Raw genomic sequence first — 16,025 nt, forward strand, 5'->3', positions numbered from 1 at the left:
TGGAGCTGCCGGGAATCAGGAAGGACCAGGTGGACTCTACCCAGGAGGGAAAGTAAGAGGGGGTCCTCAGCAACACAGAGAGCCCACAGAAGACCAGGCAGCACCCACAGTAGTCCCACAGGACGGGGACCTGAGAGTCTCAGAAGAGGCCCATGCAGCGCTACGAGAAAGGCTCCCACTCTGCCGGAGAACCACTAAGGGAGCTGTGCGTCACAGGAAAGAGTGCTGGGGACCGGAGCTTCAAGATGCATAAAGATCTTGGAGGAAGGATGCCAACAAGCCTTGGCAGCTGCAAATAATGCAGTGCAAAGGGGGAGCTGTCCTGCGTGGGCAGGCAAGGGCTTACCTTCACCCAAGTTGGACAGTTCGAAGAGAAGACCATTGTGACCACTTCAGTTTACCACCTGTGATGCAGGATCCACGCAGATTAGCAGGAGAGGGGATCCATGCAGCCAGTCCTCATCAAAGTTGGTGCATGCAGATGCAGGGAAGTGACTCCTTCACCCCAAGGGAGATTCCTTCTTCCTTCTGATGCAGGCTAAAGACGAGCTGTCTTCAGAGGATGCACGGCCGGGGAAATGTTGCAGTTGCTGGAAGGAGCCGGAGATACAATGTTGCAGAAGGCGTCTTGTTTCTTTGTTGCACCTTGTGGGGTCCTTAAGAGTTTAGATGCAGTACCTTCAGTTAGAAGTCGAAGTGGAGGTTGCAGAGGATTCCTGCTGGAGTCTTGCAATCTGAATCTGAGGAACCACCCAAGAGAAAGACCCTAAATAGCCCTGAAAGGGGGATTGGTCACCTAGCTGGGTGACCACCTATCAGGAGGGCGCTCTGATGTCACCTGCTGGTACTGGCCACTCAGATCCTCCCAGAGTTCCCTGCCAACCTTGAATCCAAGATGGCAAAACCCAGGGACCCTCTGGAGGAGCTCTGAGCACCACCCCTGTGGTGGTGATGGATAGGGGAGTGGTCACTCCCCTTTCCTTTGTCCAGTTTCGTGTCAGAGCAGGGACTGGGGGTCAATGAACCGCTGCCTGGAAACCCTCAGAAGGCTGTAATGGCAATACTGGGAGTCCACTAAGGAGCCCCCGGAGTGCATGGAATTATAGAGCCAATGCTTGCAAAAGCATTGAGATATGATTCCAACATGTTTTATACCAGATATGCCTATGGTGGGAGTTACTAATATGTAGCTGGACATAGGTAGTTACCTATGTCTAGTACACGCGTAAAATGGCATCCCCGCACTCATGAAGTCCAGAGAAATGGGCCTGGAGTTCGTGGAGGCACCACTGCTAGTGCAGAGGTGCCTCACACACAGTTGCTTTGCACCCTGCCCTCTGGGCTAGAAGGCCTGCCATAGGGTGATTTATAAGTGACCTGCTGCAGTGTAAAATGGCTGTGAAAGGGTGCTTGCACCTTTTCACGCAGACTGCAATGGCAGTCCTGCAGAACCCTTTGTATAGGCTCCCTATGGGTGGCAATTGTGGGTGAAATACTGTGATAACAGTAACCAACAACTAAATTTAAGGGAGAGAGCATAACTACTGGGGTCCTGATTAGCAGGATCCCAGTAGACACAGTCAAACACACTGACAAACAGGCCAAAAGTGGGGGTAATTAAGCTAGAAAGTGTCTACTTTCCTACACTCACTAACTCCAAAAGTGGATGGACAACCAGGGGGGTCAATTTCGGAATCCCTACCAGTGTAGACCCGGAAATTATAAACATATCCTGTACTACTTTCAGACAGCAAATATATCTTAATTACATACCGTGCCCTCTTGCTAGGAATGTACTGCCTAAAAACCTAACGGCCCTTGAAGAGGACCAAAGACTCGTCCACAGATATTTATTTGCCTGGAACATAGATCTCTGAAACTGATCTACAAAATGATCAAGGACAGGCCTAATCTTAAAAAGACAGTCAGAATAAGGGTGATCTTGAGGAAAAAGTTAAAGCATTATCAACAAAATGCAGCATGCAAAGAAGAAGCAAATACCAATTATGACTCATGGATGCGGTAAATATAGCCGTTGCCATCAAGGGACTAGTAGACCAATCATTGACGTTATTTAAGGGTCGTCGGCTTGCCCTTTGCGACCCCTAGCACTGCCTTTGCGACCCCTGGCCTCAGAGGTGGCAAATTCACTGCCAGAAACACAGGGGCAGTTCAGATGTCAGCTGGGGCTCCATTCTAATTGTTTTCTCTCAATTTTATTATTACACTAGTAGTGAATAATACTATATTATTCACTAGTAGTGTAATAAAAATGGGGAAAATGCTTTTAAATGTACGTTGTGTGCCTGCTTGGGGGTGAGTGTGTTTCTGTGAGAGAGTGTGTGTAAGTATGAATTTGTGTGTATGTGTAAGTATATGTGCAAGTGAAAGTGGAGGTCAAAGGGCTTGTGACGTCACTTCCGCTACCCCTGCAATTCTGGTGAAGTGACGTCCATGAGACCAATATGAAGACAGTGACAGCTTCCTGATCAAACCCATCAAAAAAGTAAAACATTTTCAACTCTTTCAGATTTGTGGGAATCCACCAGCTAGCTCTAGAGTGTGGTCTAAGTCTGGCACTGTGATCCCTCAAATACTGCTCAGCAGACAAATTAGCCTGCTCAACAATCTCTTCCAAAAAACACACCGTCCATAAACAACTGAAAGAAATTGATAGGCAAAATATTTTCCATATTCACTCTACACCCTGGGAGACCAGTAAATGCAGGCAACTGTGGGTGCTCCATGTTTGGGGCAACCCAGAGTTCAGGTCTTCCAATGGGAAGCCTTTCAGCCCCAGGCTGCTGCACCATTGGCACATCAGTGTACACACTCTAAAACAGGCCCTTCATCTACACTGAGAATGGCTTCATCATCAGATGATTTCTCTTGGACAGAAAAGTCACTGCCAGAAACTCTCTCTTCCTCCTCTACCTCAGATGCAGAGTCCGTCTCATAATCATGGTCAGAAGACAACTCAAAAAGCATACCAATATCCTGGTGAGTGGTCACCCTGTGGCTAGCCATGATCCTTCTTACGAAAAGTAACTTGACAAGTGCACCACCAACAACCAGCACTGTGTAAAATAAGATAAGTAATAAACAAAGTGTGGCCTTATCACAAAGAGTTATGTACTCAAAAACTATACCACTTGCCTGAAAAAGCTACTCACCAGCAACTGCTCTGAACAGACACAACAAGCACCAATGATATCCCACTAAAAAGGAAAAAGAAAAGAAAATTACAACACAAATATCATCATGCACAAATCTAAGGACACTTTCACGCACAATCCTGCATGTAGTACACCATTTACAGAAAAGTCATTCATGCATGGCAACAATACTCATTTGGAATAAATAGTTTTTTTCTTATCCAGAACATCCAACTGTGCAAACTGCAGGTCAACCACTGCCAAAACCACAAGCGGTCACAGTAAAGGAATCAAAAGCTTTGACCTAGAACAGAAAGGAGAAATAAAACATAATCACAAATACAAATACTCCTCCAGTCCACAAACACCCTGCAACCAAACATTTACTAACTTTCCCTGGTTTCTAGTGGTTTCTGCCCCCCTTGGGTGCAGAAAGGCCTAAAACAAATACGCTGATCTGCCCCTAAGGGGGGCAGAAATGGCCAATGTAGGAAAGTACTATCTCGTCTGGCATGTTACCCCCATTTTTACATGTATGTCAGTTTGTTTTTGCCTGTCTCACTGGGATCCTGCTAGCCAGGACCCCAGTGCTTATAGTTTGAGGCCTGAATGTGTAACTCTGTGTAGTACCTAACTGTGTCACTGAGGCTCTGCTACCAGAATCTCAGTGATCATGCTCTCTCTGCCTTTAACTTTGTCACTACAGGCTAGTGACCACTTTTACCAATTTCAATTGGCATACTGGAACACCCTTATAATTCCCTAGTATATGGTACTTAGGTACCCAGGGTATTTGGGTTCCAGGTGATCCATATGGGCTGGAGCATTTCTTTTGCCACCCATAGGGACCTCAGACAAACCTTTACACAGGACTGCCATTTCAGCATGAGTGAACTAACGCACACATTATTTCACAGCCATTTTCAAAGCACTTAAGTAACTTATAAGTCACCTATATGTCTAACCTCCACTTGCTGAAGGTTAGGTGCAAAGTTACTAAGTGTGAGGGCACCTTTGCACTAGCAAAGGTGCCCCCACATAGTTCAGGGCCATTTCCCCTAACTTTATGAGTGCGGGGACACCATTACACACGTGCACTACATATACGTCAATACCTATATGTAGCTTCACAATGGTAACTCCGAATATGGCCATGTAACATGTCTAAGATCATGGAATTGTCCCCTCATTCCAAATCTGGTATTGGGGAGCCAATTCCATGCATCCTGGGGGCTCCACCAAGGACCCCCAGTAATGCCAAACCAGCTCTGTGGGGTTTTCTCTGCAGCTACAGCTGCTGCCCCCCACAGACAGGGTTCTGCTCTCCTTGGGTCTGGGCAGCCCGGTCCCAAGAAGGCAGAACAAAGGATTTCCTCTGAGAGAAGGTGTTACACTCTCTACTTTTGGAAATAGGTGTCAAAGTCTAGGGAGGAGTAGCCTCTCCCAGCCTCTGGAAATGCTTTGAAGGGCACAGATGGTGCCCTCCTTGCATAAGCCAGTCTAAACCGGTTTAGGGAACCCCCATTCCCTGCTCTGGCACGAAACTGGACAAAGGAACGGAGAGTGACAAATCCCCTGTCCATCACCACCCCAGGGGTGGTGCCCAGAGCTCTTCCAGTGTGTCTCAGACCTCTGCCATCTTGGATCCAGAGGTTTGGGGGCACTCTGGAGGCCTCTGAGTGTCCAGTGCCAGCAGGTGACGTCAAAGACCCCTCCTGATAGGTGCATACTTTATTAGGTGGCCAATCCTCCTCTGAGGGCTATTTAGGGTCTCTTCAGTAGGCTTTAACTCAGATAACGACTTGCAAGAATTAATCAGGGTTCCTCTGCACTTCTCTCTTCGACTTCTGCCAAGGATCAACTGCTGACTGCACCAGGATGCCTGCAAAACTGCAACAAAGTAGCAAGAAGACTACCAGCAACACTGTAGTACCTAATCCTGTCGGCTTTCTCGACTGTTTCCTGGTGGTGCATGCTCTGAGGGCTGCCTGCCTTCACCCTGCACTGAAAGCCACGAAGAAATCTCCAGTGGGTCGACGGACTCTTCCCCCTGCTCCAGCAGGCACCAAACTTCAGCTTCACCTGTACTCTGGGACCCCTCTCACCCTGACGAGCGTGGCCCCTGGAACACAGGTGGTGGACCCAAGTGACCCAGACTGTCCAGTGGCCCAACTGTTCAAATTTGGAGGAGGTAAGTCCTTGCTTCCCCTCTCCAGACAGTAATACTGTGCACCACGTGATCTGCATCTACAAGGGCTTCTGTGCATATTTCCAAGAAATCCTGCATGCACAGCCAAGCCTAAGTCTCCAACACTCTATCCTGTGATGCACAGCTCCCTGAGTTGATCTCCGGTGTCGTAGGACCTCCTTTTGCAGTGTTGAGATGACTGCTGTGTACAGACTTCTTGAACCCGTGTTCAAGGACTTCTGCGGGTGCTTCCTACCTGTGCGTGAGCTCTCTACATTGCTGAGGGCCCCCTCTGTTGCCTCTCCCAAGTGGCGACATCCTGGTCCTTCCTGGGCCCGGGCAGCACCCTTTTTCTCTAACCGCGACTCTTGCAGCTAGCAAGGCTTGTTTGCAGTATTTTGCCAAGGAAACAACTCTGCATCCTCCAGCATGCCGTGGGACATCTTCTGCACAAAGAAGAACTTCCTACCTTTTCTGCAAAGACAACAACTGACTGCAAAGCACTGAAGACGGATTCCTGGACCTGAAGACCTGCAAAGGAAGGGGACCAAGTCCAAGAGTCACGCAAGTGTCCAGGGGGGCAGGAGCCCACTAAACCCTGGATGAAGGTGCAAAAGGGCTGCCTCTGGGTGCAAGAAGCCGAAGATTCTGCAACAACGGAAGGTGCCAGGAACTTCTCCTTTGGTCAGAAGATGTCCCACGGCGTGCTGGAGGATGCAGAGTTGTTTCCAAGCAGAAAGACCGCAAACAGGCCTTGCTAGCTGCAAGAGTCGTGATTGAAGGTTTTGGGTGCTGCCAGGGCCTAGGAAGGACCAGGAGGTCGCCCCTTGGAGGAGGAGACAGAGTGGGCGCTCAGCAACACGGAGAACCCACACAGAAGCAGTCAGCACCCGCAGAAGCACCTGAACAGGCGTTCAGAAGATCTGAGCACGGCGGTCAACTCAGCACAACAAAAGAGGGTCCCACGAAGTCGTAGTCCAACTCAGTGAGTTGGGCAATGCATGACCGAGTGCTGGAGACCTGGCCTAGGCTGTGCACGAAGGAAGTCTTGCAAAAGTGCACAGAAGCCTGAGCAGCTGCAGTTCACACAGTAAACAGGATTACTGTCTGGCGTGGGGAGGCAAGGACTTACCTCCACCAAATTTGGACAGAAGGGCCATTGGACTGTCGGGGACACTTGGATCCAGATCCTGTGTTCCAGGGAGCACGTTCATCAAGATGAGAGGGGACCCTGAGGACAGGTGATGCAGAAGTTTGGTGCCTGTGTTGGCAGGGGGAAGATTCCGTTGACCCAAGGGAGATTTCTTCTTGGCTTCCAGTGCAGGGTGAAGGCAGACAGCCCTCAGAGCATGCACCACTAGGAAACAGTTGAGAAAGCCGGCAGGATGAGGCGCTACAATGTTGCTGGTAGTCTTCTTGCTACTTTGTTGTGCTTTTGCAGGCGTCCTGGAGCAGTCAGCAGTCGATCCTTGGCAGAAGTCAAAGAGAGAAGTACAGAGGAACTCTAGTGAGCTCTTTCATTCGTTATCTGAAGAGAAACCCACAGGAGAAACCCTAAATAGCCCTCAGAGGAGGATTGGCTACAGCGAAAGGTAAGCATCTATCAGGAGGGGTCTATGACATCACCTGCTGGCACTGGCCACTCAGAGGTCTCCATTGTGCCCTCACACCTGTGCTTTCAAGATGGCAGAGGTCTGGGACACACTGGAGGAGCTCTGGGCACATCCCCTTGGGAGGTGCTGGTCAGGGGAGTGGCCACTCCCCTTTTCTTTGTCCAGTTTCGCGCCAGAGCAGGGCCGGGGGGGTCCCTGAACCGGTGTAGACTGATTTATGCAAGGAGGGCACCATCTGTGCCCTTCAAAGCATTTCCAGAAGCCAGGAGAGGCTACTCCTCTCAGGCCCTTCACACCTATTTCCAAAGGGAGAGGGTGTAACACCCTCTCTCAGAGGAAATCCTTTGTTCTGCCTTCCTGGGACTGGGCTGCCCAGGCCTCCGGGGGGCAGAAACCTGTCTGAGGGTTGACAGCAGCGGTAGCTGCAGAGAAAACCACAGAGAGTTAGTTTGGCAGTACCCGGGCTCTATGCTGGAGCCCCGGGGATGCATGGAATTGTCACCCCAATACCAGAATGGTATTGGGGTGACAATTCCATGATCCTAGACATGTTACATGGCCATGTTCAGAGTTACCATTGTGAAAGCTACATATAGGTATTGACCTATATGTAGTGCATGTGTGTAATGGTGTCCCCGCACTCACAAAGTCTGGGGAAATTTGCCCTGAACAATGTGGCGCACTTTGGCTAGTGCCAGGGTGCCCTCACACTTAGTAACTTTGCACCTAACCTTCACTAGGTGAGGGTTAGACATATAGGTGACTTATAAGTTACTTAAGTGCAGTGTAAAATGGCTGTGAAATAACGTGGATGTTATTTCACTCAGGCTGCAGTGGCAGTCCTGTGTAAGAATTGTCTGAGCTCCCTATGGGTGGCAAAAGAAATGCTGCAGCCCATAGGGTTCTCCTGGAACCCCCAATACCCTGGGTACCTAGGTACCATATACTAGGGAATTATAAGGGTGTTCCAGTGTGCCAATCAGAATTGGTGAAAATGGTCACTAGCCTGCAGCGACAATTTTAAAAGCAGAGAGAGCATAAACACTGAGGTTCTGGTTAGCAGAGCCTCAGTGATACAGTTAGGCACCACACAGGGAACACATATAGGCCACACACTTATGAGCACTGGGGTCCTTGTTAACATGATCCCAGTGACACAGGGACTAAAACATACATACATACAGTGAAAATGGGGGTAACATGCCAAGCAAGATGGTACTTTCCTACACAACCCCCCCCCAAACGAAGGACAATAAGACTAGCCATGTCCTGATGAATCTTCATTGTCTAAGTGGAAATATCTGGAGAGTCCATCTGCATTGGAATGGGTACTCCCAGGTCTATGTTCTACTGTATAGTCCATTCCCTGTAGAGATATGGACCACCTCACCTGACCTCACCCGACCTCTGCCATCTTGGAAACAGAGGTGTTGGGGGCACACTGGACGGCTCTGAGTGGCCAGTGCCAGAAGGTGACGCCAGAGACCCCCTCTGGTAGGCTCTTACCTCTCTTGGTAGCCAATCCTCCTTTCTTGGAAGCCAAACCTCCTTTTCTGGCTATTTAGGGTCACTCCTCTGGGGAATTCTTCGGATAAAGAATGCAAGAGCTCACCAGAGTTCCTCTGCATCTCCCTCTTCGATTTCTGCCAAGGATCGACTGCTGACTGCTCCAGGATGCCTGCAAAACCGCAACAAAGTAGCAAGACGACTACCAGCAACATTGTAGCGCCTCATCCTGCCGGCTTTCTCGACTGTTTCCTGGTGGTACATGATATGGGGGTCACCTGCCTTCACCCTGCACTGGAAGCCAAGAATAAATCTCCCGTGGGTCGACTGAATCTTCCCCCTGCTAACGCAGGCACTAAAAGACTGCATCACTGGTCCTCTGGGTCCCCTCTCATCCTGACGAGCGTGGTCCCTGGAACACAGGAACTCTATCCAAGTGACTCCCACAGTCCAGTGATCCTTCATTCCAAGTTTGGTGGAGGTAAGTCCTTGCCTCCCCACGCTAGACTGCAAACCTGTGTACTGCATGATTTGCAGCTCCTCTGGCTTCTGTGCACTCTTCCAGGATTTCCTTCATGCACAGTCTAGCCTGGGTCCCCAGCACTCCGTCCTGCACTGCTCAATCCTCTGAGTTGGCCTCCGGCGTCATGGGACCCTCCTTTGTGACTCTGAGCCAGCTCCGGTTCACAAATCTTCCAAGTGCCTGTTCGGGTACTTCTGCGGGTGCTGCCTGCTTCTGTGTGGGCTCTCTGAGTTGCTGAGCACCCCCTCTGTCTCCTCCTCCAAGGGAAGACATCCTGGTCCTTCCTGGTCCCCAGCAGAACCCAAAAACCTCTACTGCGACCCTTGCAGCTAGCAAGGCTTGTTTGCTGTCTTTCTGCGTGGGAAGACTTCTGCAACCTTCTTCGCAATGTGGGACGGGGTCGCGACTCTTGGACTTGGTCCCCTTGCCTTGCAGGTCCTCAGGTCCAGGAATCCGTCTTGTGTCCTATTGGGGTAGAAGGGGTACTTTACTCCTACTTTTCAGGGTCTTGGGGTGGGGTATCTTGGACACCCTGACTGTTTTATTAACCGGGACATCTTGTTTGGGGTCAAGGGCAACAAGATTTTATGTTTACTTTTTCTGCAGCACAAACCCTTTGGCTGTTTGTTTACAGAGAGTGGAACTCTCTGCAGTTGAGGTAATGTGTTTCCAAGAGATAATGCTGTTCGAACTTGTATTTATGGTTCATTATTTGAAAACCTTCATTATTAGGGTGAGTGCTGTAAATAAATGTTTTAATGTCACACTTCACTACTGACGTTGGTTCCAGTACAAAAAAAAAAAAACGTGTATACACATGTTTGAAAAGTTTAGGCTATGAGGCTAAGTATAATGCTCCCAGAATGCTCTCTGATTATATGCAAATGAAGTGTCATTTAGTAAAATGTTTTGATGCATGCTAGTATTTCCCAAAAATATTTCTAATGGAAAATCAGTGTAACCATTTTCAACACGATTATGGGAAGCATGAAAATAAACAAACACTGACAAAGCCAACTGATCTGACATATTTTTATAAGTCTTTTAGTTTCATCAATGCGTGTCTTGTTTTGACATGGCTTTTCTAACACTTTATTGTTGTGGGAGCTACCAGGTCCTCAACATTGTAACAAACACTGGCAAAAACCCCCCAAAACGTTTTTGAACTCTAAAAGCACATGTTGCCACCAGTGGCATAACAAAGGCCCCGCAGCCGCCCTCCAGGGGGCCCCTTCAGCACAGCACCTGCCCTGAGTGAGTCTGGAGAGGGGGCTCCTCCATGTTCTTTGCAAAGGGGCACCCTCCAGTTTCATTACGTCACTGATTGCCACTGTAGTTCCTGACACTGAACAAAACTACTTTGTGTGCCAATATGCTCCTTGTGGAAGAGAAGAATGCAATCACTCACATTAAAGCCAGCCGAAAGAGAGAGAAATAGAAGTTTAATAAAAACAAAATGTCTTTGTTAACACCAGACCTAATTAGGGACCAAGACCTACATGTAGGTAGCTTTTTGCATGTCGCAAACAGCGACTTTCGCTGTTTGCGACGTGCAAAAAGCACATTGCGATGCACAAACCCAGTTTTGCGATTCGGTAACCTGGTTACCGAATCGCAAAACGGGTTTGTGACTCGCAATTAGGAAGGGGTGTTCCCTTCCTAATTGCGACTCGCAGTGCAATGTAGGATTGTTTTGCGAATGCGGGCGCAAACCAATCTCAGTTTGCACCCATTTCAAATGGGTGCTAACACTTTCACAAAAGGGAAGGGGTCCCTCTGGGACCCCTTCCCCATTGTGAATGTCACTGTAAACATTTTTTCAGAGCAGGCAGTGGTCCTGCGGACCACTGCCTGCTCTGAAAAAATGAAACGAAAACGTTTCATTTTTCGTTTTTGTAATGCATCTCGTTTTCCTTTAAGGAAAACGGGCTGCATTACAAAAAAAAAAAAAAAGAAAAAACTGCTTTATTGAAAAGCAGTCACAGACATGGTGGTCTGCTGTCTCCAGCAGGCCACCATCCCTGTGAGGCCGCCATTCGCAAGGGGGTCGCAAATTGCGACCCACCTCATGATTATTCATGAGGTGAACATTTGCGAAGCCCTTGCGAATCACAGATGGTGTCAGGGACACCATCCTACATTCGGATTTGCGACTCGCAATTTGCGGGTCACAAATCTGAACCTACCTACATGTGGCCCCAAATTCTTAAAGAAAGTCACAAAAGTGCACCCATGGTATATGTCGTACCCCTATAAAATATTTGTGAACTGTATTTTAGCATGGGTAAATACACATGTGTAGATTTGCTCATGTGAAAATCTATTGAGCATTTGCAAGTTCATTTTCCCTCCAGCCACTTTCTTCCCAACCCTGGAAGAAGTTCTAATTCTGCCATTGTCAGGAGTAAATGTCCAACCTTTCTTATTATGGGAAAATATTAGAGAGAAGCTGGTGAAAATCTTTAAAACATGCAGGTTAGTAGGTTTGCAGACTCAAAGGCATTCCAGCCCTGGAACTATTGCTTACTGCTTCCTCCAGCCCCAGTATGCAGATCTGCAGAAAGGTGGAAAAATAAGGAAATTGCTACAGTAGGGATTGAAACTGCTAGTATTCAAGCCCTACTATGGTAGTAGCCCTGACATAATCAGAGAGGCTATTATCAGAGCTCTTACATAATGAGATTGCTGCTATAATTTGGCGCCACACTACATGGCACCAAAGGGACAAGTAGATCTTTTTACAGGACAAGTAGATTTGAGAAGCAACCTGTCCCGTGGACAAGTAGATATTTTAATAAATTCCACACCCCTGTGGTTTGTGTTGCCCTAGACCTATGTTTGCCTATTGCAACCTATTGTAATTCTACACTGTTTCCATTACTTTTCTGACTCTTACTTACCTGTTTTGGGTTTGTGTACATATAACTTGTGTATAGTACTTACCTTCTTACTGAGGGTACTCACTGAGATACTTGTGGCATATTGTCATAAAAATAAAGTACCTTTATTTTTAGTATATCTGTGTATTGTGTTTTCTTATGATATTGTGCATATGACACCAGTGGTACAGTAGGACCTTTGCATGCCTCCTAGTTCAGCCTAAGCTGCTCTGCTATAGCTACCTTCTATCAGCCTAAGCTGCTAGACACCTCTTCTACACTAATAACGGATAACTGGACCTGGTACAGAGTGTAAGTACCCCTTGGTACCCACTACAAGCCAGGCCAGCTTCCTACAAGACCTATGGCCTGATTTAGATATTGGTAGATGAGTTACTCCGTCAGAACGGTGACAGATATCCTGTCTGCCAAAATCTAAATCTTATAGGAAATTATGGGGTTTAGATTTTGGCAGACGGGATATACGTCACCATTGTGGTGCAGTTACCTGTCCGCCAATATCTGAATCAGGCCCTTAGTATCTTACATGAGACGGTTCCAGCGCATTATGACGTATGAGTCTATGGCAGCGGCCTTCTATCACGGCCTACAGGAAGAACTGAGGGAGACATTTTCTTTAGTTATGAACTTATAGCCCTGGGTGAAATGTAAAATATTCTGGACTAATTTGATAATTTCACAAATTTCATGTTACACTTGTTAAGCAAAATTTCCAAAATTATTCCATTTTGCCACATTGAGTAATTACACGTTTGCAGCAAAGTTTGACCACATGTGCACAGAAATAGCTGCAGGGCCATGACACAAGTGTTTACCTTGGTTATTGTGAATGAGTGGGTCACCAGAGAATCATTCAGCTTCAGCCACGCTCCTCGCGGGGCGTGGCTCAGTCAGGTGAGGCTCCCTATACTGGAATGGGGGAAGCTGGTTAACCAGTGTGTGGTGGGCAAGAATTCTCCTTAAGACCTGGGTGTTGGGATAGGCCCATCCCTTTTCTATTTCAATTTAGTTAGGAGTGAGAGCAACTCCATGGTATGTGGTTCCACCACAGTGGCCGGTTCATTTGTGGTTTACCAAGAAAGTGACAATGTTTGACCAGACACCAGTGGGACTTCCCTGATGTTTATGTTTTTTTGTTTACAATACTGGTTTGAGGTGTAGTTTTAACAGGGAAAGTAGGATAGGGTGAGAGAAGGTACGAAGAAAAACTTCATAAGTGAAAAAGTAACAGGAAGAGAAAGGTCAAGTACAGGAAAAGGAAAAAGTAAAACAGGGAATTACATAGGGAAGACAGAAAATAAACTTGGCTGACCTTGTTTCTTTTCTGAGGATCTCCAGTCCCATGTAAGATTGAAACCTAGAAGTAAAAGAAGAAAGAAAAGGCTGAGCAAGGACCTTAGAAGAGAAGAAGATACAAAGTACTAATGTATGAACTCTACTGCATTCAGGACAAATACATTCTGACAAAATAAAGTAGAGAAACAAACTCATTGGCTTCAAGAAGTTTCTTACCTCACCCACACCTGTTACATTTACCAAGACTCACCTCTGAAATGTTGGCCTCTTGTATGCTATATGTTTTAGGCTATGAATATAAATGTGTTTAACTGATGTTCACTTTTCTTTTTTCAGACTACAGTAAAAACAGCAAGCTGAGTGCGGCAGATGTGGCAGGTATGATACAACCCAACACACAGGGAGTGATGGAGGTACGCCACACCACACCCTCCACAGTAATGAAAATAAACACCTCAGATTGCTCTGGCCATCAGCATAAGGGCAGTTTAGGCCCCTATTGAGTCAATTATTAAAATAATATGCCCATGTGGTAGATGACAATAGGTGGCGCCCCCCAACCACTGCCCCGATACTTCAATCATACCGCTTCCTCGATGCCGACCTTGCCCCAAACAACGTTCATTAGGTTTTCAACTATTTCATTTGACTATAATGTAATTGTGTATGGAAAAAATCACACATCGAGGCCTCCTGGGAGTCTTGGTATTGTACTGCAGTTTCTATGTAACTGTGCCTGCTAGAGAGAAGGTGCTGCTATTGTGCTACCCAGAGCTCCTTGTAAAGGCAAAGCCCGACCTGTCATCCTAGCAGTAAGTCCTCTGCATGTTTCCAAATCTTCTTTTGTCATTAGTGACTTTTTAGGATCAAGTGCACAAGCTCTATGTCCCTGGTGGAATCTCGTTGTGGGCCTTTAACCATGCCCATGTCACGCCTACCGATCTGGTTGGTTCATGGGCTTGCCTTTTAAAATTTGCTTGATTTGATTAGTGAAAGGAATGTATACGTCATGCTTTTTTCGGGTTTTAGCCTGCCTCGAGCACACCAGCCAACTACTGAAAACATGCGAGGCTCCATTTTTTCCGTATGGTTTCTGGGCTACTTTTTCTTTTTATTTCGTTGGCAGCGTGATCTCGCTGGGCAGTAATCGAGTACTTTTAATTATTTTCTGTAAGTTTTCCCCATCCCCACCCTGCACGCCCCTCACCTTGTTTGAAGTTACTAAAGTTTTGCAGGGAGAGGGGCCTTAATAGTTTACAGCCCTAATAGCTCTAACTCGAGCAAATGAAGACCCATTGCATTGCAAATGCTTGTTTGTACTATGATAGAAATATAAAAGGGGCACTAAGATATCATATATGTAGTTTTTTTAACCAATTTCTCTCAAGCAGTACAGTCATATGCATTGATAAGTAGTGTGTACGGATCCCGCTTGAGTTATGAACATTAGATTCAACAGGGTCAAGCTGTATGCATTAATACACAGAACATGTGTGGCAGGAGTCATCGGTTCGTTTTAGAACATGAATAAGGAATACATTTGGAAGTTATAACAGATACACGTTACGGATTACAACAGATTTTACAATGTATGATATTGACTGTTTACATCCCCTCCTGTGGAGGCCCTCAAACTCCTTTAAATGTTTCATGTGGGGACTATATACAGTAGGTGTAGGGTGGCATAGGTGAAATGGACCAGGACCTCGGCTGGGAGCTCCTCCTTGTGCGCCTGCAGATCATACATGAACACCCCCCACTCGACCGCGATGGGGACTCTGCGGGGTCCCCGCATCTCCCCCGTTTTAGTGCCACAGTTTGGGCTGCTCCCCGCCTCAGCGGTGATGCACACTCGGGGGGGCGCGGACCTTCCCATGCCTTCTGGTGGTTGGGGCCTCTCAGCAGGATGAGGTCTATCAGGTGGGTGGATGCCCTTCAACTGTTTAAAGAGGCCAAGCAGGCGCCTTCAACGGGGCCTATGTCAGTCCGCTCTTTAACTCTGAGATTATTCCGCAATGTCATTCCAAAGATGTTCCACCTCTCAGAGTCTCAAGGCGCTGTGCACGGGCACCGGGAGATTGAGTGCTTTGCCCAGAATGACAGGACGTTGCGCCGAGGCTGGAACCCGGATCTCCGGCTCCCGAGGCAATTGCTCTGACCGCTGCGCTCCATCATCTCCAGGTAGCTGCAGCTTCTGCAGTGCAACGCAGTACCTGCCTTTAATACTAATAACGTTTCCCAGGATGTCATGGGGCTTATGAAAGACACCATTTTAGATAAGGAGAGTCTACCCTGCACTGTGAGCGGGTGCGTGCCCCAGAAGGCCATCTGGGGGCGGAGGGAGCCATGGCCCTGGTGAGTTAGCCATGTACGAGGTCCCAAGTGGTCTGGTAAATATATATTCCTAAATAGCGGCTGGTGTGGGGTTCCCAGCACAACGCATGTGTGTCAACTAGGAAGTGCTGTGGCGGACAGTCAGGATTTAGGGGGAACAGGCATGGTTTGGCCCAGTTAACTCCCAGGCCAGAAGGTGCTGGGAACTCTGAAAGGATGGTTGTTCTGTCATTGATGCTTTGCCTAATGTCACGTATATAGATTATAACATCATCTGCATACAGGGAAGCTGCGTCAATACTCTGTCTAAAGGTATACTCCTCCCTTCACCTTGTTGATGCAGCCTCAGCGTAACTAAGGGAAAGAGGAGAAGGGTCAGGGGATACCCTGGTGGGTACCCCTACTTACCTGGAATGGAGGAGAAATGCATTGCCCAATCATCACCCGGGCCACGGGCTCCACATGCAGGAGGTGTATAAGGTTTTGCAGGCGGTCCGTGACTCATACCTT

At 47.6% G+C, this 16,025-nt stretch overlaps 1 protein-coding gene across 2 annotated transcripts in view; it reads left to right on the plus strand.

The window, feature by feature from the left end:
• Positions 1 to 16,025, plus strand: part of LOC138249656 (NACHT, LRR and PYD domains-containing protein 3-like) — an 886,959-nt gene that overhangs the window by 179,582 nt on the left and 691,352 nt on the right. For both annotated transcript variants that reach the window (XM_069203614.1, XM_069203615.1), the window contains one exon: positions 13,518 to 13,559. In XM_069203614.1, coding sequence (XP_069059715.1) covers positions 13,518 to 13,559 — 42 coding nt within the window. The remainder of the gene's footprint in view (positions 1 to 13,517; positions 13,560 to 16,025) is intronic.

Source organism: Pleurodeles waltl, chromosome 8, assembly GCF_031143425.1.
Source record: "Pleurodeles waltl isolate 20211129_DDA chromosome 8, aPleWal1.hap1.20221129, whole genome shotgun sequence".
In the NCBI taxonomy this organism is placed as follows: domain Eukaryota; kingdom Metazoa; phylum Chordata; class Amphibia; order Caudata; family Salamandridae; genus Pleurodeles; species Pleurodeles waltl.